The sequence below is a fragment of the Haplochromis burtoni genome, unplaced genomic scaffold (genome assembly GCF_018398535.1).
Source record: "Haplochromis burtoni strain Fernald_Lab_line unplaced genomic scaffold, NCSU_Asbu1 Contig_185, whole genome shotgun sequence".
Taxonomy (NCBI): Eukaryota; Metazoa; Chordata; class Actinopteri; order Cichliformes; family Cichlidae; genus Haplochromis; species Haplochromis burtoni.
This window is the reverse complement of record NW_024582546.1, coordinates 879,362-904,646: the sequence shown is the minus strand read 5'-3', so window position 1 is coordinate 904,646 and position 25,285 is coordinate 879,362. Positions and strand designations below refer to the sequence as shown.

The 25,285-nt window shown below is 41.0% G+C and overlaps 1 protein-coding gene across 1 annotated transcript in view; it reads left to right on the top strand.

Moving 5' to 3' along the window:
- Positions 1 to 25,285, top strand: part of pappa2 (pappalysin 2) — an 87,850-nt gene that overhangs the window by 24,361 nt on the left and 38,204 nt on the right. Inside the window, exons 5-15 of the mRNA XM_005936989.3 lie at positions 2,849 to 2,997; positions 4,999 to 5,138; positions 5,892 to 6,045; positions 6,531 to 6,723; positions 7,460 to 7,593; positions 12,093 to 12,275; positions 14,018 to 14,318; positions 18,749 to 18,877; positions 18,957 to 19,042; positions 23,675 to 23,871; positions 25,049 to 25,162. Coding sequence (XP_005937051.1) covers positions 2,849 to 2,997; positions 4,999 to 5,138; positions 5,892 to 6,045; positions 6,531 to 6,723; positions 7,460 to 7,593; positions 12,093 to 12,275; positions 14,018 to 14,318; positions 18,749 to 18,877; positions 18,957 to 19,042; positions 23,675 to 23,871; positions 25,049 to 25,162 — 1,780 coding nt within the window. The remainder of the gene's footprint in view (positions 1 to 2,848; positions 2,998 to 4,998; positions 5,139 to 5,891; positions 6,046 to 6,530; positions 6,724 to 7,459; positions 7,594 to 12,092; positions 12,276 to 14,017; positions 14,319 to 18,748; positions 18,878 to 18,956; positions 19,043 to 23,674; positions 23,872 to 25,048; positions 25,163 to 25,285) is intronic.

The window sequence follows — 25,285 nt, the reverse complement described above, 5'->3', positions numbered from 1 at the left end:
CTACAGCTGAAATTGATCAACCACATAAAACCTGAACTCCTGGCTCAAAACATACAACATGAAACAACAATCCATTACGTTATAATAATAAAAAAAGAAAAACACTCTGAAAGCATGGCCTGTGCGTGATGAAAAAAACCCCAAAAAACAAGACTTCACAAACAAAGTTATGCATGATTCATGCACTTACCAGAATATATTCTTATAAATATGAAGTAATCTGACCTACCTCTGTGCTAGTGCATGAGTAGAAGACTCCACATGCAGTCTCAAACAGACAGATTTTATTTCCTTCCAGTTGCTCTAAAAAAACAGACCTGGATAAAAGCCTAAACTGTCTGGCATGGAGGCACTGGGCAGTCACACTGCATGACTTTCAGACCCAGCAATGGTAATAGGTGACATAGCTTTCAAGCTATGAAACCAAAGGAGAAAAATGACATGTGACCTCACAGCAGCCGAGGAAAAACAACCTTAGCATCAGACATGAAAGTGTCCTGAGGTCATTTTTGTAGGCAGAGAGAGATCTGAGAGGAATATTGATGGATTTAAGTAAAGAGATACTCTGCACTGACCATCTGTCTTTAAACAGATTCTAATGAGACCAATTTGCTCACCCCAATCAGGATGTACACTCGTCAACGGTTCAGGGTGCTGGTGGAGTTGGGATATTTTCATGGCATACTTTTGGCCTCTTAGTATCAGCTGAGCATTGTATCGATTGAGGCCTACATGAGTATTGCTGCTTTACGACCACGGTCTGCACCCAGCCTATCTTTTGATGGCTGGTTCCAGCAGGATAAAATCCACATGACAAAGATGTTCTCAACAAGGTCTGTTGAACATGACAATGATATCACTGTATTCAAACAGCCTCCACAGTCACCAGATTGCAAACCAATAGAGCGCCTTTGCAGCCGACAAATCTGCAGCAACTGTGCGATGTGTTGGATGTCAATATGCATCAAAATCTCTGAGGAATGTTTCCAGCACCTTGTTAAATCTTTGTAATGAAAAACCAAGAAAGTTCTCAAGATAAATACGGACCCAAAACCATACTAGCAAGGTATAGAATTATCTGGTGAATGCTTGTCTCCTTGCTTGCAAAGATATTATGTGAAATGTACTTGTTTTCTTTCATGCTGTGAGTTGGGTGAGAAGAGATATCTACTGGAGATATGTGTTCTGAGCCTTTCTTTTACCACTTAGCTGGGCTAACGCTAATCCATCTGATTTTAATATATGATAGACTACATTTACTGTACAAGTACAAATCAACTGAGCTAAGGTTTATGTCACTCTCACACAACACCTGCTGCAACTATAGGTTGTAACTGGCACATCAGAGAGAAAAAAAAAATAGATGCTAATTAAGTGAAACACAAAGAGGAACATAATCAGCCAACTTAACTGAAAACAACTGTGTAAGAGCTCTTTGACTATGCCAGTCTTTAACTTCTAATAAGGAACTCTGACTGTTATGCTGTCACTTATTCTAGTTTGAGGGTAAGCTCACACTGGAGCACACTCACTACGCATATGTCTCTAAGGATAAACAATGTTTAATTAAGGATGTTTGGTACGTTGTTGTGTATTTTTAGTTATTATTTATTTATTTTTTACTTTCTGCTGCCAATGCTAAATGTTAGAATAGCCTAGCACCACACTCAACGATACACAGCTTGTGAGATAACTCTTCCCGAATTATAAGCCAGACAAATATTTTCCTCCAAAATTTCCCCTCCTGAGGCTATCTTTTATTTCCACGTTTCTCTTCTTTTTTCTTTCTTTTTTCTTGTTCTATACAGTGTTTTGTATTAGCTTCCCTACTATAGCACACTATTACATGCCATATTTCTGTAACAACAACATTTAGAGAAGCAACTGCTTGTAAAATTGGTTAATTTTCTAACTTTAAGCTTTGAACTATGTAATCAGTTTTGTTTTTGGGAACGCATATTATATAACATTATAACATTATAACTGCAGAATAAAACCAAACCATTCCCGAACCATTGTTTGCTTTGTGGCAGAGCTGAAAGCAGACACAGCCATCAGGAAATACCATTTCCGTGAAGGGGTGTACATGGTTTACAACAGTTCTTAGGTAGATGACACATGTCAAAGTAACATCCATATGAATGGCAGGACCCAAAGTTCCAAAGCAAAACAATGGCCAAAGCTTTACACTGCCTCTGCTGGCTTGCATTTTTCCTTCAACGCATCATAGTACCAAGAAATCTCCAGGTATGCGATGCATACGCATCCAGATTCATCAGACCAGGCCACCCTCTTCCATTCCTCTTTGGTCCAGTCCAGCATGGGCACTCTAACTGGTCTGTAACCCTATCTGCAACAAACTATGATGCACTGGGTAATGTGAGTATCAGTAGCTCGTCTGTGGGATTGGACCACATGGACCAGCCTTCACTTCCATGACCATGTCCCTGGTTCACCACTGTTCCTTACTTGGACCACCTTTGATCAATACTGACCACTGCAGACTGGGTACACCCCACACGAGCTGCAGTTGTGGAGACGCTCTACCCAGTCGTCTAGCCTTCACAATTTGACCCTCGTCAAACTGACTCAAATCCTTACGCTTGCTCATTTTTCCTGCTTCTAATACATTAAATTTCAGGAGAAAATGTTCAGTTGGTCCCTAATGTATCCCACCCAATAACTGGTGTCATGATATAGAGATAATCAGTGTTATTCACTTCACCGGTCAGAGGTCATACTGTTATGGATGATAGGTGTGCATTTAGCTTTTTCGGCTACTAAATCACTCTTTGAACTACGAAACATTCTGATGTTTGCATGTTTTCTCTCCTTTAAATATATACAGGGCTTATATAAGTGTGAAAGAACTAAAGGAGGAACTAAAGCTGAGCGGTACAGACACACTCAACGTCTTCTTTGCAAGCAACTCAATGCGTCAAGAGCTGGCAGGAGCTGCGACCTGGCCGTGGGCAAAGGAAGCTCTTACACACCAAGGTGAGTGGATTTATATTGAGCTTTACTAATGCGACATATTTTGTTTTTCATGTTGCACTTTTTTCAGCTTTCTCTGTCTGTCATCTATTTTCTAACTTTCTGTTTGTGCCTCTCACCCTATCTGCTTTTCTCTTTAGCTGTAGCTTTGCCCTTTCTCTCCATGCTTTGTTTAGGGTTAGGGGCCCTTTCAAATTACATGGGAAGAGCAGCTGGAGCTGGTAGAGATTTTCCTGACACATTACACTCCCTCTTTTTTCTTTCAAATCTTTATTCCTCTTTCCACTGGAAGGATAATCAACCCAACAACCACCAAACAAACAAATAGCAGTGTGGGCTCTGTACCATTGTTGCCAGCCATGCCTACTTAACAGCTGTTCTTTATTAATTTGTACTTCTCTTCATGTGTCACAACACAATAGTAAATTGACTCAAAAGCAGTATACATGGAACGAATACATCTTGATGAAGTGGTTATGATATAAATATTAGGTAAATACTAGATATATAAAATATATACCCAGTTCAAAAATGAAAGTCAAGTTATTTCTAACATAATGTTACATAATGTAACATGTTAATAAAATAATCAACTGATACAAACAATAATGAAGTAGTACTATGGTTAAATTGTAAACCAGTATCATCTGATAATCTTTATTGTGTGCATGCTGCACGGGTGGTTCGACTCCTGTCTCCACCGTCTCTCTGTATTTGAAACACATTTAACCTGTGCAGCCGTCAAAATATGTCAGAAAATATGGAAAAGCTGTCTAATGGCAATTTTGGCCAAGTCATTGGAGGAAGATGCACAGAATTCATTAGAATAAATATGGATATTCATTTTTTAACTCTTTTATATTTTGATGTGGTTTTTCGTAATGTTATAGTATAGAGTGAGCTGGTTATTGAGACATAAACATAACAGGTTCATTTCAAGTCTCATGCTCGTCATTAACCATCAGTTTGACTGGCAAATAATATTACACGACTCACTTGAAGCAAAACAAATGCATTCCTTAAAAAAATTCAAAGAATTAAAAATCACAGTTTGACCAGCAGAAAATCAATAAAGTGTATTTATCACTGACCATTCCCCATCTCAGCCATATTTGTTTGGAGTTGTTTAATGTTGGGTGATATTCGCTGAAGTAAAGGACAAAGTAAAGAAAAGAACGTGCACACTATGGGACTAATGAACACAGTCAAATCCATCCAACCATTTTTTATCTCTGATGTTTCGTATCAAAGGGAATACAGTATGCTGCTGTTGCTGAGGAAAAAAACACTTAATGGTGTCATTATTCTGTGGCTATTAATTGTATTAAAATATTAAGTATTGCATTGATACTAATGGTCAAAGCCACAATTATATTTTTGAATTAAAGCGGCAAATTAAGTTCAGACATGTATTTCAGCTGCACGGCATCTGCCTCTGTTTAAACCAACACGTTAGAGGATGACAAATTGTCTCTGGAGGCCCTGCTGTTTAGTGTCTACGTATTTAATGTCTTCATTGCTTAATGTCTTTAGCCAGTGTTTCTAATTAGAAAACCAATAACCCATGTCTGCTGTTAATCCTGTGATTATAAGGATGCTGCAAAAAAATCTGCCTCCCACTTAGTTGGCTTTTGTTTTTTGGAGTTCCCAAATTGTGTCTGTTGTCTTTTTAAACCGTTATCTCTGGCATGCTTCGTTAGTGGTTTCAGATATTTATGTAGCCTTAATTTTTTTCCATTTAACCCCCACCATGACATTTCCCAGCTGTAACCTAACTTTTACCAAATGTAACATTTTTTTATTGTCTGTCACATGGATACTGAACCACAGTTACAATCAGAGACATCCTGTCAGAGTGGGTAATCGCAAATCATTTTTCTCTCTTTTCACGTTGCCACTTAAAAAACATTGCATTTTCTATCTGGCTGGCTTTTCAAGAACCACAGCTTACTAGACGGTAATAATGTTGTAACCAATACTGCGATTTTTACCGCTTATATCCAGGTGGGATGGTCCTGAATCCCTCCTACTTTGGCACCACGGGCCACTCCAACACAATGATCCATGAGATGGGACACATATTTGGACTGTACCATGTCTTCAAGGGCGTGAGTGAACGGGACTCCTGTGATGATCCGTGTCAGGTAGGACTTTTAAATTCTGCTATTTGTGATAATGCTAATTTATGGAATTATTTCTGATTGGAAAACCCACATAAGTAAAAAACTAATAATAGCATCTTTAAATGTGTTTGTTGAGTCTGTGCTTCCACAGGCCCCGCTAGTTTAGAATATTATTCTCGTGAAGGACGAAGACAAGACAGAACATCTTCAACCGGTCTTTTACTCGCTAGCGAGGGAAGGCTAGTCGGAACCAGGCCCGTGGAGCTTAACGCTCCTCACCTGTCTCCAGCCCAACTCCTTCAAAGAGCAGCCCTCCTTTTATTCCCATGACACTTACAGTTTACACAACACAAGCACCTCCCCTCGTAAACCCCCCCCCATGGTTCTAAAAGACAAGGCACTATGTGTGTGTATGTGTGAGCACCTGTATGCATGTGTATGCATGTGCAAGAACGTGTGTGTGTGTGAGAATGTGTGTGTCATGGGGGTGCGTTTGTGCGACCTCCTGCTCACCAAAAGGATCATAAAAGCAGGAACAAACAACAACAAACAGATCTTTCAGATAGGATGTGCCTATAATAAAACCTTTTCAGCTCCCCCAGCACCAGAGTAGCTGGAGAGGAGGTCAGAGACAAAGGAATGTCTTTGATCCTGCTGCTCGAACTAAAACTTTACAAATTCAAGAAGCACAATGACAACATTCAACAATTTGACTCCAGCAGTGTTACATCACATGCCCTCTCTTATCATGCATACCATACATATTTTGTGCAGGAGACCACCCCATCCATGGAGACGGGTGATCTGTGTGCTGACACTGCCCCAACACCTAAATCCAAAGCCTGCCATGACCCCGGAGCTGTCAACGACACATGTGGCGTCACCACCTACCTGAACACTCCTTACAGCAATTACATGAGTTACACAGGTGAAACAGATGAACAAAATGCTCAGGTGTTACAATGTATATGTAATATATACAGTAATATTATTAACAGTATGGCAGTTAAAAGTGCATTACTGAGAATTACCATCCACTCTGAAGTAAAGTATAATCACTCAATCAATCAATCAATCAATGTGAGTGTGTAATTATACAATTATGTTATGGTTTAGTAATTTCTGTCCATATTCTCAAGCTGTTACCACCCAGTGTATTTAAAAAGCCAACAAAAGCTTATTAGCCTGTTAAGCCCCCAGTGGTTTTCTGATCTCTGTGATCTCCTCTCTTTTGCGCCCATCTTCTGGTGCGTGGGTGCTTAAGAGGTTAAGGACTGGCATGTGTAATTGCGTCTCCTCTCAGCACATGTCTGATGTAATTATTTCTAGCCATGTGTTTAGTACTTCGGTTATTTAAAGGCTAGTGTGTTCATTTGACCCTCAAAGATTTACTGGATTCTTCTGTCTTCACAGATGATAACTGCACCAACCATTTCACTCCAAACCAAGTGGCCAGGATGCACTGCTATCTAGACTTGGTCTACCAGAAGTGGCTGATGGACCCTCAACCTGCCCCCATCCCACTGGCCCCCATAGTGACTGACCAGAGCACAGATTCTGTCTCGATTTATTGGCTCCCACCTATCAGGGGGTCACTTTATCAAAGGTATGATTGCATGAGTTCTTTTGTTTCTATCCATTCAAAGCTGTTTTTAACCATCCATACATGTCTGGTTGTCCAAGAGGCAGGGTAAACCTTGGGCAGGTGTCTTGCAGGGTTAAAACTATTAACAAAGAACTGCAATTTTCATCACTTGTGCACATAAATCACTCTATGAACACTCCAATTAATAAAATGTGCATAATTTAACTGCATTAGTGAGCCATGAGCACATTGCTTCCACCGGACAAGTCTCTTTATATGTCATGTATGGTGATTAAAAATGTTCTGGATGCAATCAAAACCAGGCATTGGAGTTAATATTTGATTACACTTTCCAGTAATTGTTTTATTGGACTTTTTTATTTTGTATTCACCACTGCACCGAGAGCATCTGGACGAAAACACCTGTGGAAAAATTGGAATAAACAACTCACAAGTGTGAAGTGTATTATGGAATTCTCAGCTGGTGGTATCACCAGATGTGGGCAAAAGAAAGCTGGCATTTCAACCTGGGAGAGTTTGAAATTTCATACGCCTTGTTGACTTACTGCAGTGCATGTAGGTACTAGTGTGACTGTGCCTGAAACGACCTCCTCCACAGGTCAAACTAGTGGCCACTTTGTGTTTGCGAACTGTGTTTAATTTTCTTGTGTGTCTTCTAGGTCAGTTTCAGCTTTCTTGTTTTGTTTATATAGAATAAAAATGCCATAGTTAGTGGACCTGTTTCCTTTCGCCTCAGCTCCTCATTGCGTGTATCTGAGATCAATTGTGGAGATTGTGAGAAAGATGGCATCTTCCACCAGTATGCTTATGAGGCTTCCTCAACTCACATATGTGACACATCAGGCTACTGGACACCCGAGGAAGCAACAGGTCAGTCAAAAATGCTTTTTGTGATTTTCTACAAATGCACAAAAGGATAGAATTTCCTTTTTTTATATCTGCATATTGAAAACAAGCTGGATTTCAGAGATAATAAATGGTTCGGAATTGTAGACTTTTACTTCTGTTGTTAACAGCTGCACACATATAAATCCTGTTCCTTGGGTCAGTTTGAATATAAACACTAGTGAATATGGGACTTTGCTGAAGCCTCATGTAAAATTGCAGGTTAACTGAGGAATATATTTATTTTACACATCCGCCCGCACGTTCACCAAGCTGAATATACGCCAAATACATTTTTGGCATATATTCAGCCCCCCTTTACCCCCAGACGCACACACAGAAACACACACATCTGTAAATTTTAGGTGCGTGCAAGACTAATGGCTGCTGGAAAAAGAAAAAGCAAAAAAAATCATTAAATGATAATTACCTCAGCTACAGACCTCTCTGTGTCTGTCTTTTTTTAGCCAAAGTGAGAACAAGGATTGTTAACGTAAGCGTCTGCTCTGGGTAATGTTTTGGTGCTCTTCAAACATTCAACCTCCGTCATAAACCAAAAAAAGTGCATCTTTTAGCACTGTACATTGAAACATTAACTTCCTGCAAGCACATGGTCCTTGTTATTCCAATCATAAATCCTTGAGAAGCACGATTTCCTTTGACATGATGTATAGGGTGGGGAGGAAAGAAACAAGAAGGAATATAAGGCAACAAGAAAGCAAAGTGAATGAAAAGGGACAAGAAACAAAAAAGGCAAATACTGAAAGAGCAAATGCATGAACACAATAACACGTTTCCATCTCTTTCATGAAAACTCTGACCAAATATGTGGAAATCCTCTGCTGGAATTTATGCTTTGAAAACAAGCGGCTAGGAAGAACAGGGGGATTACTGCTCCCTCATTCGCTGCGGGACCATAATGATGATAAAGGGTCAATTACAGTCTTACTCTAAACAGTGGTATGTGCACAGCTGAGGAGACAGCCAGTCTGCTGGCTTCCCTTGCTCCCTTTTCACTCTGTCTCACTTCTAAGGACCATGATGTGTGGGTCACTTCGTCAGCCATCTGAGATGGGCAATAACATATTCAGTGTGGAGAGGCAGAGGGGAAGTTGGACAAACTCGTTGCGGACACCATAGCTGGCAACCCAAAACACAAGTTTAAAGGCAAAAACACTATTGGCTCAAATTGTTGGCAAAAGTGACCATCTCCTCAGAACGCTTCCTGTGCCAGTATTGACTGGTTTAAGTCCATTTTCAGGCTGAGGGAAAACACGGAATTGTTTGGAAGCGTGCACTGCCGCTGTCAGAGATTAAACTGCTTAATGTGCTGCATTAAGTCTTAATACAGAGTTTTATTTCAAAATGAGAAGGTGTAAAGTTTGCTTTTAAGGCTGCCTCGTGTTAACTGTGCTGTAGAGATCAGAAAAGAAGATGCATGTTTGAAGTTCTGTAAAAAAATCTTTTCACACGGTAGAAATGTGCAAGGAAAAAAAGCTATGTCAAGAAATAATAGGGATCTCAAAATAATAATTGAGCGCACAAATGTCTTGATGCATGTTCAATTATCCAGGTAAGTAAATCCCCAAAAGTTGATTCTGTTCATCTGGACGTCTTCAGTGGGAGAAACTTTTCGTCACTCATCCAAGTGACTTCTTCAGTCTCAGCTGACTGCAGGTTTCCCCAATCTTATAAAGAGTACATTTGAGTAATGATTGAAACTAGCGGGGAATCAAGGAGGCCATTTATGTGAAAAGGGAAAGACCATCTCTGAATCGAGGAGGGGGCCTAAGGGTATATCTTTCACCATCTTACATGCTGTGATTGCAGCCGTTCCCCAACTCTCTGTGAATGGGACTCATGGCCATTGATCAGTGGTCTTTGATCAGTGGTTGTTGATCAATGGTCATGAGAATTTGCATAATTAAGATTAAGGAACTGACCTCCCGCCCATTGTTCCTTCAGTGGGCTGGTTTCAGTCATTGTGCAAATGTTGGTGAAACTGCAGTCAGCTGAGACTGAAGAAGTCACTTAGATAAGTGATGAAACGTTTCTTCTGCTGTAAACGCTACATCCAAATGAACAGAATCAACCTTTGAGGAGTGCACATTTTCTTCGTTTATTGAAAAGAAAATATCTCGTTACAAACATACTATTTGTAAAGGGTGAAAGGTTTTCTACCCATTCTGCTTCAAAGTGGTTTATTAGCTGAATGCTTACGTTCAATTATGTATTCCCGTTAAAGCTGCTAGCGTGAGAGAAGAACAGATGAGTGAGAGGAAGCCTTTAGGAAGGAAAACCAAAAAACAAGTCTGAAGGAAAGAGTGGAGCCGTTGGATGGTTATTCTATCTGGGTTTGTCAACATGACAGACAGAGTCTTTGCTCATTTCATTTACTCAGTCAGTCCGTGGAAAACTAAATAGATGGTATTAGGGCTGCCACAAACGATTATTTTGATAGTCGACGTAATCGTGACTAGTCGACAAATCGTGGCAGCCCTAGATGGTATGCTAACTGCATCAAAAGCTTAAAAGACTTCTCAGGTAATGCTCATCCTGTATCAAAATGCAGTAGTTTCATATTCTCTTCTTTAACGCTTGTCACAAGCTGTTTATTGAAGCGGTTTCCATGGTAAGTACACCTGTTCCACACAGGCAGTAGCTCCACTTCTCTCAGTATTAAAGATGGTTCCCATTTGCTTACTTTTACTCTGGGCTGTACGATTATAATAAAGTAGTATGTTGGTAGCTTGGAAAATGTGGTAAGCCCCCAAAAATGTCCATTTCCATTTTATGGGTCTTTACACACTCATTTAGAGACCAATCTTCGCATTAATTGTCCTTCTGACTGTGCTTCGACATGGTTAATCATAGTGGGTGTGAAATATGTAACACCTCTTTAGCGTGTTGATTTTATTTGGATTTCACCTGAGACAGCTCATAATACTTGTGCCATACTGTGATTCCATTGTGCTAATCACTAACGCTCTAACAATTAACAACTCATTTCGCCTGCTGTAATGATGTTACTTCCTGCGTTCTTGAATGAACGCCATCTTTAAGTGAATGGTTGTAACTTTGTCAGCAGGAAAATTCCACTTTCCGTTCCAAAAGAAAGTCAGCTTGCTTGTAGTTTTTAGAAGTAACACCGGGAAATGTATTTTCAGTTACTCATAAATAGAGATGAAGACACCATATTGAGGAAAAGGCAGGACTCAACAAAACGAAATTAAAATCACTGCTATGTTAATCAGAGTAGATTAATCTGCTTCTTTTGGACAGGGTATGGTTTGGTCTGATTTGCTTGACAGTGACATTTCACTGGTAGCATTACCTAAACATCAGATTTACCCACTATAGTATATCTGACAGGTTTGTCTCTACTTCAAACCAACAGGAAGAACACTGACAGATTCCCATTTCAATGTCATCCCAGCTTATGTTGATCTAATGTTGCTAGCTCCTACACATAATGTTAATGATTTAATTCCCTAAAGCTATATAGATATTGATAATCCTGGTACCTGGTATATAGTAAGTTCAATCCAGATTGATCAATGGATCTAGGAGGAGTTAGAGGACAGGCATACATGCATATGCAGTGATCATTGGAGTAAGATGTAGCTGAACAGGTTTGCTTCAGCTTTCTGGGTAAGGCAGTGAGTTCCATAACTGAGGGCCCCGGGGTGCAAAGTCCATTTATCTTTAGAGAATTAGGTACAAGCACCTCTGTCTCCCTCCCTTTCACCCTCTGTCTCTCCCTGTAGGCAGAACCCAGACTAATCAAGGCTGAAAGGCACTAAAATCTTAAAAATCAATTTTTGAAACTCACAGATTGCCAGTGGCTGGTGTAATCTGGTCACTTCTCTTTGGAAGTGTTAAAAGCCTGGCTGCAGTGTTGTTGACAGCGGTCTCTGGATGTTTCTCTGCTGTGGCAGATATGTGCGCAGGAAAAAGTATGGAGGACTTTGTGACAGACAGACACAGAAATACACAAAGAACTTTGTCACTGTTGCAGTTTGTATCTTTGTTGATTGGTTCAGTGTAACAGCTTGCATGGCATGCCTCATTTTACCTTGTATAAATTGCCTCATTTGGAGAAGCATGCATGCAATGTATTCCTAGAAATATGCTTTGTCTGGATCTTTGTGCTGCTGTCCAGTTTGCCAGTGAGACACACCCTTTTTGCAACCACAGTCCTTCACTGAAGGTAAAGAGAAATTCAGTTTAAGTGTGAGTATGGGTCTAAAAAAAAATCTATTTTTCCACTCAGACACTCTATTGAGTCTCCACGGTGTACTTTTGTATTTTCTGGAGTCAACTGAATGCTCACTACACTGTTTCTAATCATCATCATATATCAGTTAGGATTCATTCCTGCATACATGGGGTGTTCTGTGCTTTAGAGTAAAATGAATGAAGTCATTGGGAACACTTGTAACACAACAGCACCAACATGTGTGTCTGTGTGATGTTGTCAACAGGACCACCTGATGTGGAACAGCCATGTGATTCCAGTCTCCAAGCGTGGAGTCCTGAGTTTAGCCTGTATGACACCAACGTGACGTCACCATGTCCGGGCACAGAGGGCTGCACCCTCACACTGAGGTTCCTACACCCCATTGTTCCACACGCCCTTACGCTCTGGGTCACGTATATCTCTGCGAGTAAGTGTCACTCCATAATAAATACTCGTCAGTTTTGAATAATAGGCACGGTGGGGAAATTAATTATTTGATCCCCTGCTGAAATTGTACGTTTTTGCTCACTTACAAAGAAGTAGACAGTCTTGGGTAGTTTTGATACTTTTATGATAGACAGAATATCAACCAAAAATCCAGAAAAAGGAACACTTAACATAAAATTGATGAATTGATTTGCTTCTCATAGAGTGAAATAAGACATTTAGTACTTGGTAGAAAAAGCCTTGTTGGCAAGCACAGCAGTAAGACTTTTGTTGTAGTTGGTCACCAGATTTGCACAGATCTCAGGAGGGATTTCAGCAGACCTCTCTTTGCAGAAACTCTCAACATCCTTTAGATTTCTTGGCTGCCACTTGGCAATTTGAAGCTTCAGCTCCATTCACAGATTTTCTATAGGACTACATTTCTGGAGACTGGCTAGGTCACTTCTGGCCAGACCACAATGTGCTTCTTCATTAGCCACTCCTTTGTTCCCTTCGTGGTCTTCTGGATAACCTGTCCTTGTCTCAACCAAGATTTTATGATAGAGGTCCCTGTCAATAGTCCTTCAGTGTGGTAAAACTGTCCTCTGTCCTTTGCAGAAAAGCAATGCCAAAGCATATTTGCACCTCCATGCTTGACTCTGGAGATGGTTTTCTTTGGGTCACATTCAGCATTTCCCTTCCTTCAAACACATTTGGCCAAATTGATGCCAACGAGCTTGATTTTGGTTTCATCTGAGCACAGCACTCTCTCCCAAGTGAAAATCATGAAGATGCAAAAATTAGGCTCGCGTGTACACATGCCTTCTCGAGCTGGGGAACCTTGTGGGCGCTGCAAGATTTCAATCCATTGTGGGGTTCTTGGTGACTGTGGTCCCAACTGCATTCAGATAATTAACAAGCTCTTCCACCACTTTTCTCATGGTCATCCTAACCCCAGGTTCTTATATAGCACTTTTCTACTGTCATTGAACACTCAAAGCACTTTATACAACTCATCCATTCAGCCCAATCGTATGATTGTTTTTAGTGCTTCTATCTAACATTGACTCGCATTCACACTCCGATGGATGCATCGGAGGGCAACATGGGGTTAATATCTTGCCCAAGGATATTTGGCATGTAGACTGGAGGAACCTTCAGGTCTCCTTGAGTAGGTGACCCGCTCTACCACCTGAGCTACAGCCACCCCACCAATAGGCAAGATCTTCCATGGACCTCCAGACTCAGCGTGATTGATGACTGTCACTTTTGCACTGAGCTTCTTGCTGATGGTCTTGTAGTCCAGTCCAGTCTTGTCCAGATCTACAATCTTGTCCCTGATGTCCTTTGAAAGCTTTTGGTCTTACCCAGGTACTCTTCCAATGAAGAGGTTGGAAGGGAAGAAATTGACTCTGTGCATGTTACTAATTGAGATCTGATTGATTGTAATCTGTAATATTTTTGGTTGATGTACCATATCTCTTCATTAAAATGAGAGACTGTTCATTTCTTTGTTAGTGAGCTAACGTAGCCAGGGATCAGGTGCAAGTTAATCACAACAGGTGGGGCGCAGTCTTCCTTTTCTGGATGGTGGCAGACAAATACATTTACTTGAGAAAATACTGAAAGAACTCCATTAAAGAACCCTCCTTCCATGCAGCCATACATTATGTATACCTAAATGGGAAAATGTCTTTGTTGGAGATGTGCTGCATAACTCACCAACATTTTACCCTGTTGCAGACAGCCCAGCAATAGCCAACATCGAGCTGATCTCAGACACAGGGAAAAGTATTAACCTGGGACCACAGCATGTGTTCTGTGACTTACCCCTCACCATGCGCCTCGACACCCACAACGTTGCCATTGCTGCCATAAAATTCTGCACCTTGGAGATTATGGAGATTGACGCAGCCATGCTGTCTTCAGGCCCTGGCAGCCCTCTGTGCTCCAGCTGCCAGCCTCTACTCTACCACATTCGCCGTCAGCCACCTTTCTCCAGTAAAGCCCCCTTACCACAGACCCAGCAGACATTCACGGACAGGTAAAGGCTGCCTGACCCATCTGATTTACATGCAGATAAGCTCACGACAGAATTTTACTATGTTTCGCTCACAGGTAACAAGATGGCTTTCTGTTTTTTTCTCAGACCACAGAAAACTCCTTTGACATTCTTGGTTCTCTGAATATCTATTCTATCTATATCTATACTTCTGTTACATTATGGATGAAGTAGCGACAGCTAATGCTGTACAGCTCTGAGGAAAATAAGGTGAAGGTTATTTAAGGCCGGCATTGACTGCAGATTGTACAGCACAGCATGTGTGTGTCCTCAGATCCACTAATCCACAGATATCTGTCTCTTTAAAGTGTTTGGGCTTTGTTTTGTTTGAAAAACTTCGAACACAAACGTTTCCAACATGGGGATGCCGAGTGTGGATACTGATCCAAATCTGTTTCAACAACCATATACTTAATCAAAAGCTTGCTGAAGTTTCAGGGTTAAGATGAATCAGTTTGTATCCTGTCTCGTAGTGCGGGGTGTCCAAATGATTACTGGAATCCAAATGTAAATCCACAAGCCAGTTTTTCTTTTCTTTTTTAAGTCTCAGCAAATAACATCCCTCAGTATAAAAATACCCCGTCTCTAATGCTTTTCTTATACACACAAAAAGCTGATAAGTACCTGCCAGGACATGACAGCAGTGTCGCATGATTGGAGATCATTTGGGAATGATTTCAAATGCAGTGGCACTTTGATTTTCTGGGAAGCTGTTGTTGTTTTACAAAGCAAGGGGGTATGGGGATGTTAGGTGGACACAGCTTCAAAAACAGTTTATTTTTCATGGAACACGTCTCCTATGTTACACAAGCTGTGTCTAAGTGCAAAAAGATGTAAGAACCACGGGGAATTGAGTTATGTGGGACTGAGGAGGGCAAAGAGGGGTTGATGTGAGGAGACGGGAGAGTTTAAGAGCAATGAGTTTGGAAAGGAGGGGAGAGCGAGGAAGGGCGGGTGGGATAATGGAGAGTAGGGGAGATGAAAAAGAGGCGAGGGGAGGAGGGACAGCGGCAATTGAAAAAGATATACAGGCATACAGAGAGACACAAATGAGAGGTGTGGACAGAGTAGAGGTTTGAGGCAAAGAAAGGAAACTTGAAGTGAAGCACATTGTTGGTGAGGGAAGGAGAAGGGAGAGTGAACTGTGGTAACAGGGGGCTGATGGAGGCAAAAGCACACCAGAGGTGAAGCAAAGTAAGCAGATTAAGATCTCTTTCTTTTTTGGAATATGAACCAAATGTGAGCCAGAGAGGCCATAAACACCAGTGACTGCTTGGATCAGATCCTTGGCCATTTCCTGCATCTGAACTTGCAGTATATGCTGAAAGGATGAGTGCGTAGGACTATATGACTGGTTAATTAATCAAAAAACCCACAATGTTAATATCCAATGTGGTTTTTTTTAAATCAGTGGATGAAAAAAAGCAGAAGCTGCAGAAATAGTTGATGCTTTAAGCTGTCGTACATGCAGCTCATTGTCTGGCAACACTGGACTACACTGGAAACTAAAAGTGTTCCAGAAAGCCTGTTTCAAAGGCTATGTTGCCCCACTGATGTGTTTCCCTTTGCTCTAAGCTGAACCCAACCTCACCACTAACCCCAATCAGTTATCTGTTGTGTATAACCATAGCCCATCCTAAAACAATAAAAAAAGAGAGTGAGCGAGAGAAAGTTAAAACTCTGGCTTCTTTTCACCTCGACACAGCTGGACAAATTAAAGTGGGTGTGAATAACAGAGGACTTCTTCAGATATCCAACAATTCTTTTGTGAAATGGACAAACAGGAATTTCCCTGCCTGTACCTTTGCAACGTTGGAATAGATGGCATGTGTCTGACTGTTCCAGCACTTTCAGAAAGTGACAATCAGTCATGTCCTTTTCATGCGTTCACCAAGTTTATACAAAAGTGCAAGTCTGATGATTTGAACTTCTTGTTCCACGTCTTTTTTTCATTATTCATACAAAATTCTTTTTATTTTAATTCGTCTATGAACGTGAGTTTTCCCATTTCCCAGATTAATGCTCACCCCTATTTTATAAGACCATACTTTTACAAACTTTTTATATAAGCAGTTGTAGAATGTAGATCTAAGAGAAATCGCCATGGCAACTACATATGTTGAGTTCATTCTGAAAAATGGTTTATGATGAATGAATTTTTACTTGTTTACTGGAGAGAACACTGATTATCTTATCACCCTGGCACCTGTTAGTTTGTAGGATATATCAGGGAGCAAGTGAACATTATGTCCTTAAATTTGATGTATTAAAAGCAGGAAAATGTGCAAGTGTGAGAATTTGAGCGAGTTTGACAAGGACCAATTTGTGATGGCTAGATGACTGAGTCTCCAAAGCTCCTGTAAATGGACTTTGGAGTACTCAAAGCGCTTAATACAACATGCCACATTCACCCATTCACACCCATTCACACAAACACTTCTAAGCTTAAGTGCTTACTATCTGACATTCACACGCAGTCATACTCCAATGGGTGCATCAGAGAGCAACTTAGGGTTAGTATCTTGCCCAAGGATATTTGACATGTAGACTAGGGAGAGCCAGGGATCGAACCACCAACCTTCCAATCAGTAGCTGCAGTCTGCAGTGATCAGTATCCATCAAAAGTGGTTCAGGAAAAAAAAACAGCGGGGAATCAGCCACAGGGTCAAGGATCACTGATGCACTTGGGGGGTGAAGGCTGATCCGATCCAACAGACAAACTACTGAAGCTCAAAATGCTGAAAAATTGCTCATTCTGATAGAAAGATGTCAGAATACACAGTGCATCGCAGTTTATTGTGTATGTCGTTACCTGCAGACCTGTCATGGTGCCCATGCTGACCAATACAACCAGAACAATGGGGCCCGTGAGCATCAGAACTAGACCACAAAGCGATGGAAAAAGGTGGCCTGGTCTGATGATTATGTCCTTTTTCACATCATGTGGCTAGCCGACTGTGGCGGGGCGTGGCCTGCGGTGCCGTGCAGAGGAGGCGGACGCACCTGCGCGGCATCCGCAATCACGCCCCGCCGAATTAAAACTGTAAACATACACGGCAGACCCAGTGGCATTTTTATGCTTTTTATTAATGCTTTGACGGTTGCTGTCAACAATAGTCACAGAGCTGCAGCTCTCCCGCTGCCCGCTCAACATTATCACAACAACAACCCCAACCACAGGACCCAGTACAATATTTAATTCGGCGGGGCGTGATTGCGGATGCCGTGCAGGTGCGTCCGCCTCCTCTGCACGGCACCGCAGGCCACGCCCCGCCACGCCCCGCCACGCCACACAGACTTAATGTCTATTGTAGTTGGGCAAGAAGGCAAGCTGGAGGAAGCAGTGCAATGCACACTGGCACAAAGAAAAATGGTTCAGAAATGGATCGAGGAGTGCGATAACGAGTCTGAAGTGTTGTCATGGTCTTTGTTCAAGAATCTGTGGGACATGCTGGACAAACAAGTCCAATCCATGAAGGCCCCACCTTGCAATGACTTAAAGGATCTGTTGGGAACATCTTGGTGCAGATACCACAGCACACATTTAGGGGTCTAGAGGACTCCATGCCTCGGTGGGACATGACTGTTTTGACAGAAAAAGGTGGGACCAACACATTACTGGGCAGATGGTCATGATGTTATGCCCGATTGATGTATATCATCAAGTAATGTCAGGCCTCTAAGAACAAAGAAGAGAGAGGAGTTGTGGCAGAAGATATAGCTGACTATAGATACAGTTTAGATCAACAGGAAATAAGGACGTTTTTCACAACCTTCTTTTCCTTCACTTATACATAATTAATAAAGGAAATTTCTAGAGTCTGGTGAAATTGGACACACCTTAGATAATGCAGTTGTGTGATACTCCTGGTCTACCCCAGGTGGATGCAGGGGCAGTTTATTTGTGCTAAGAAAACAGGGAGGACGGTCTTTTTATAGCCTCAGCACACCAAAACAGATCAATAGTCCAGACACATTAGCCGTGGTACTGTTACACATACTTCCTGCTATGAGGCTTTAAGGTCACTGGATAATACAAGGTTACAGGGAGAGTAAATTCCACTTTTTTGGCGATTGCTTACAGAATCCAACAGGATTAAAGCATAATGAATCTGTTTGGAAACATAATAAATACAATGCTTCCTTCCTACGTAGCACAACAGTATTTCTTTTTTAAAAAGTACAGCAAACTGGCACCATTATGCACAAAATTCTTATTTTATTAAGTATCGACTGACTCAAAGCCATTTATAATCAAGCCTATAAACATTATATGATCAGTTCATAACACAATGCAGTAAAAATGTGGGTAAATGCTCCTTTGAAGACTGGAACAATCTTCTGTTATAAGTTTATAATGCCAAAGGAAACATTACACAACAGTTTCTTGTGTCTGTTCTTGTTCTTCCCAGGTCTGTTACACAGGGAGTTAAGTACAAGTACACAATCCAGGTGGAAGCTGATGGTCAGCTCAGTGACGCTTCACCACCGCTTCTCTACACACATGGACAGCCTTACTGTGGAGATGGCCTCATACAGGGGTATGTTGCACATTAACATGCTGATAACATTGGTGACTAATTACACAGGGCATTGATAATGATGATCCTCTCTCTGTAGGACAGAAGAATGTGATGACAGTAATCTGTTGGATGGCGATGGCTGCTCTAAGAGATGCGGCAAGGAGATGGGCTTTAAATGCAATGGTGAGTGCCATTCACTGTCTCTGCTGCTTCGAGTTTACACGCAGTTTAAAATTGGAAGCCTGTCAAACTGTTTGAGGTTTTTTTTTTAATTACCAGACATAACACGAACCGACTCTGTCTTACATGCAAAACACGAATACTATGTGAACTTTTAGTGTGAAGGAGTGGTCACTAAGTGGCCAGAAGTCTCACATTTGTGCATGCAGCAGCATTAAGAGACAGAAAAATTCAACCCAATCAAATTTAATTTACAAGACATAAAAGCTTCTGGCTTGAATGAATTCCACAAACCATTAATGTAACATCACAGCAGCATAAGCAAAAACAGATGAGCTGAGGGGTGATAAGTAGTCACAAGTCTTTTGCAGAAAAGTATTTTGACATGAGGCTGGCAAAGAAGCATCCGGAAAACACTTTTCAGCAGTAAAGTACACGGTGTAGTCTGAAAACATGTGTCAGGCATGTTTCTCTGGTGATTTAGTGTTGACCTTGGAATACTGATAAATGAAGTTTATTGATTTTTATCAGAGATCATGCTTTGGTTTTGAATTGCAAAAATCAGCTTACAATAACACTTGCGTTTTGGACATAGTGTCCATTTTTCATTTTGTTTGATATCCTTCAGCTAAAATAAGTCATACATTTTTTTGTTATCAAGTCACATCTGCAGCAGTGAGCCAGCTCCCTTCAGTCAGGGATCATAAACACAGTCAAAGGCTTTACTCTGCTAGTTTTTGTACAGTGACCCCACAGTTAGGTGATTAAAGGGCCACCTTGTAGCTCTGACTGCCCGAAGCGAATCAAGTGCAAGCAAGAGGGGTGATGAGGTTCATTATTTCTAGTTTTTATACCCAATAAGACGGCTCGAATTAGGTAAGAGCTGCTGTGGTTATGCTTTTTGGGGGGAGGGGTTGAGCTTTGTTGAGATTTATACAAGAACAATTTGTTCCTGTAATATATACAATAAACAATTGAAGATTTGCAGTAAGATGAGAAACCTTAACAAAAAGTCGTTTGTGGCTCAGTGGCTTGTGCAGTTGCCATAAAGCAGCTTTGTCCAAGATTTAGTCACAGACAAAAAAGATTCACCTGTTAATCCTCACTTTGAAAATGTGGCCTTGGTGTTCTGTTAAATGTCCTTTAAATACTCTGATCTGTTTCCAAGTGAACAACAATGAAACTGACTAGTTTCCTTTCCTCAGTGTAGGACTGACAGGCCGACTATGTTTCTCTGACTAAAACCTTTTTTTTAGGATTATAGAGCAATAGTGCTGATCCAAAAGCCATCGTTTGCACCAAAGTTTTCACAAACACCGTGATTTTTATATCAATCTAGCACCTAGTTTATAAAATAGGCCTAATCCAATTTTAGTCCATGTCTGGGAATTTAGTTCATTCATCAATAACAATAGACCAGGTGGTTAAAAAACAGTAAAAAGTACCAAAATCATAGTAAAGCTAAACAAAGAAGCCGCAGAGAGCGCCCCCATCATTTGCAATTCCGCTGCAAGACAACAATACTCTGTGTCCGCACCTCACCCAATCTGAAGCATGCAGACAGGCCACAAAACAACACAACATGGAAGGGGTTTTACCCAAAACACTCCATTGTAAGCACAGAGTTGAGAACCGTGCCTCTGTCATTGTGTGTTTTTCTCCTTTGAAGTTAAGTAAACACGTTCATAAAGTGCAACATGGAAGAGCTGAGCCAATCAGAGGGCACGAAGAAGGTGAACGCCATGCACGATTTCATTATGTCACGTCACAGGCTTGTCAACAAGTCGCTGCTTCTCATATAGACTGGCTGGATGAGAGCACGCAGTACTGTCAATAATAAATGAATCAGCTGCACTGCTGTGGTATGCGGTGTTCCTCCATGCCTCAGAGTTCATGCTCTGTGTAACTGACTGTTTGCCGATAAAAGAAATATTCCATATGAAGGTGTGATAAGCTGAGATGAGACAGTGTGACCACTGCTTTCATTTCAGGCCGTTTCTTCTGGCAGCTGGATGGTAGTTATTCAAGTTTTTAAGCTTGTTACAGGGCTAGAATTTCCATCATCCAGTCAATTTATTTGTCAGGGGGAAACGGCCCCCCCCCACCAGGGCTTGCTATGCCGTGACTGAAGTTATTACATCCCTTGTTTTACAATAAAAGACATCATGACTAGGAAGGAAAACCATTTGGCAAAAACAGGTTTTTACAAATTGCAACACTTAAAACCAATTATTCAGTTGTACGTCTTAGTCATAGACAGAATATTTGTTTGGGTTTTCTTGCCACATTTGCTTGACCCAGTTAACTCCCACTATGCCGCATCTGTGTCTCTGTTCTGTTTGCACCAACTACTTCTAAGTCCATCCTGTCACAGATTGGTTGTGGACAAGCTGGGGTTTTTTTAATGGCTTTAAAAAGGACTGCTTTCATTTTCCTTTTTTTAAATTGAGGTTACAGATTTTTAATTGTTTCTTTTAAATGCCTGATTAAATAAAGGTTGCACAGTATGGTTGCAGCATGCAGACCTGAATGAAAAACAGATGGCCTTAATAGTGACATCAAAGGTTGTCAATCAGTTCCTTTTTTGTCAAGCCTGATAAATACAACATTTGGAATTAAAATGACTTAATCGTTTTCCACAGGTGTAGCCGCAACAGGGGTGGGGTGAGTGTTGAGTTCATTTAGTCTAATATTGCCAAAGAGGACAATATGGCTCTGAATGGCCTAATTTGCTTTTTTATCAGAACCATGTTTCCATTGATTAATTGAAGCCAATTGTGCATCATTGTTTTTCTGTCTGTGTGACCTCTGCAGCTGTTCGCATGTTCATGAGGCCAAACGTCTGAAGTGTGTAACGTCTGCCGCCCTTTTTATGAATACCTGCTGCATTATATGCTTTCACTTTTTCTGTGAGACACTGCTGTAGCTTGTTATATTCACTTCTCCACTTGTGGTCTGTTATACTGCAAGACAAATCATTTACACGTAGTTAGAATAAAACTATGTGTTAACATTTTTAACACATATCGCTGTTGTTGCCTTGTAAGACTTTACTTCTGTTTCTTATTTGGCAATGCCCTTTTGTGCCCACAGCATCCATGAACCTTCCTTGTGGTTTTCCTCTTTTCTTCTACGAACAGTTAGTTCCATTAGTATCCTTTACCCAGTGTAACTACTATGCCACTTGTCTAAACCGTCTAAACCATCTTAGCTTCGCCTCTTTCTCTTTGTCTCCAAATCACTCGACCTGCGCTGTCCTTCTAGTATACTAGTTTCTTATCCTCGTGGACATATAAAAGTATCTTCAACTCCACTTTGAAATCGTACATTACAGAACGTCTCACTACCAGCTTGTAAATCTTCCCTTTTAATCTTCTTCTGTCACAGATCACTCATCCGCTCCACCTTGCCTTCGCTCTCTTTTTCACTTTTCTTATCCGTTTCTCTGAATCGTTGACCCTGGGTATTTAAACTCATCCACCTTCACTACCTCTTCTCCTTGCAGCTTCAGTGTCACACCAGTCTCCCTCTCGTTTACACCAATCTATTCTACTACTAATTTTCATTCTTTTCTCTCTAGAGCATACCACTTCTTCAGGCTCGCTCCCTACTAAAACTACAGATCACAATGTCGTCTGCATCATCTGTTAATCTGTCCATCACGATTTTAAAGGCCTTTACTCTACTTTGTGTCATTGAAATCCTTAAGCAGCAATAAAAGTCAATTTAAGGACATGGAACTTGATGACCTTTGCTATATGGGAAAAAAATAGGCCACACATGACACAATGTGGAACTTTCAGTCTCACTTCTCATTTTGTTGAAATGTTTTAATTGATAAAGACCAGCATTAAAGGAAGTTTACATTAAACTACATATAATCAATGACTAATGCTTTGGATCTGATGGAACATCTTTCTGCAGGCCTGAAATGTTGCTCGAAAGTTTCTTTTTATACCCTTTATATTTTCCCATGCACATCTCAATGAGCGCATATTTGTCCATCAAGAGTGTCAGAATCCGTGGGTCAGCCCTAGTTCACAGAAATTCTGCCATAAAAGCTCTGCTGCTGCTTTAATTCATGGTGGAAAGTTTTATTTCCCTTATCTTCCCTTACCACTGATTAATTTTTAGAGTTATTAAAAGTTCAGTTCATGCGGAAAAAAATCTAAATATAGCAAGAGAGACAATAAAATAGAAAAAGGCATCTTTTTGTCTGTGTTTTTGTCTTGTCTGACACTGCTTTGACAGTTTTTTGTAATTCATGCTGTTACACTGCTGCTGCTGCGACTTGCTTATCCGCAGATACCAAGTCACATATTAGGTTTCTCCTCGTTAATATCACCAAATTACTTTAATCTTTAATAATTAATTGAAGTCAGAGTTCATTTCTCAGTGTAATTTACAGTCTGTTGACAGTGCAGAGAGTCAGATATGCTTCAGCTGACGTGGCTATCATTAACAGTGGCCAACGAAAATAGAATAGAATAGATTTGCTCAGATTTGGTTCACTGACAAATAGATTTGGATGACAGTCTAACAGTGGGGGATGATTGGATACCCTGCCAGATTAAGAAACCAGGCTTTATATTCCTTCATAAATCCTCCTTTCTCATTCTTTCCCTGTCTCCCAAGGTGAACCCAGTCAGTGTTATGTTTTTGACGGTGACGGTGTGTGTGAGGAATTTGAGAGGAGTTCCAGTGTTCAGGACTGTGGTTACTTTACACCTTTGGGTTACATTGACCAGTGGGCGAGCACTGCCACAGCTTCTCACCAGGACCGGACCCGTTGCCCGGCCCATGCTGCCACTGGGGAACCATCGCTTACAAAGGTATGAAATACCAACCACAGAGCACGTAAAAGACTTCCAGATGACAATAAAGTCAGCATGGAGCCCACTTTGAAAGTCCTCACCGCTGCTCGATGCATTTTTGGACAATGCTGCTTTTTAGTATAAATTCTTTAGATTCACCACCAAAGACAATTTCCAGAATCTCAAAGTTGGATAATTGAAATATTTCTTGTTTATAGATTTTAAAGCCAAACTTGTCAGTCATCAAGTTAAAATCAAATCAAACAACAACGAAAATCATTTTGATGATTACAAAATAATCTGCCTTGAGTGCATCTTTATAAAAACGGGAGTTATCACAGCGTAGGGTAATTTCACAGCTTATGTGTATTGTTTTATGTTTGCAGTCTTTTCATTCTAACGCTGTTGGACACTCAGGAGATGCATGAAGAAAAGTGATTATATTCTATAAAAACGTGCATTGAAACAAGAACCTGCATTCATGGAGTTTCACATATTGCAGCACTCAGGTGCACCTTGCTAGTACCAGGTTAGAACACCTTTTGCCCTCAGACCGAATTCTTCATGATCCAACAAGATGGTGGAAAGAGTCCTCAGAGGTTTTGGTCCGTAATGACCGAACATCAGCATCACATCAAATATTTACAGAGAACAGCCAAAAAAAGAGACATTATTTCAGTCAGTGGTGGTTCTTTGGTGAAAATGCCTTGTTGATGATATGTGACCTCGCAGCTATACCTGTTTCACTCCTTGTTAATGTGAATCAGCTAATGACATGACATCAACTCGATGCATTTACTAACCGGCGTTAATAACCGGCCAGCCCCAAGAACGGCCCCGTCTTTTATGGTCTTGGAACGCGGGCAGAATGAGATGGCTGTTGTTTTGTCCACATGAGGACTCAGCTGCCCGCCTCCCAAGTGGTACCCCAGGAACTATACCTCCTGCCCTCGTGAGCCTCGCCCGTCTCAGGGACATATGAATCATTTCATTGGGTCATGACTGACACAAAAGAGTACCCTAATAAAAAATAAACTGATCTGAATAAGTTGTGTTGTCTGAGATTAATTTTGCTTCTTTTTTTCTAGCTTTCCCTGACTTCTTGCATACATAGCATGCATTTCCTTAGTAAGGTAAATGAACACTTTCAGTAACTCTTTCTTTTTTGCTCTGCTTGCCCCTCTTTGGTGCGCAGCTCTGCACGTACCATCACCTGCAGGGGAGTGAGAATTTGCCCCCTGATGCCTGGTTCCCGTGCACAGCCCAGTCTGACATAAACAACGACCTGGAACATTCACTTTGGCTAAAGGCAAGTGTGTTTATGCACGTGTGAATATGGGTGATTTCTCTTTATTGAGCAGCTGCCAGTGCTCTCTGGGACTTCTTCAAATGGCATTCAAGGGTCACTCAAACAGGCTGCTGTCTCACTCAC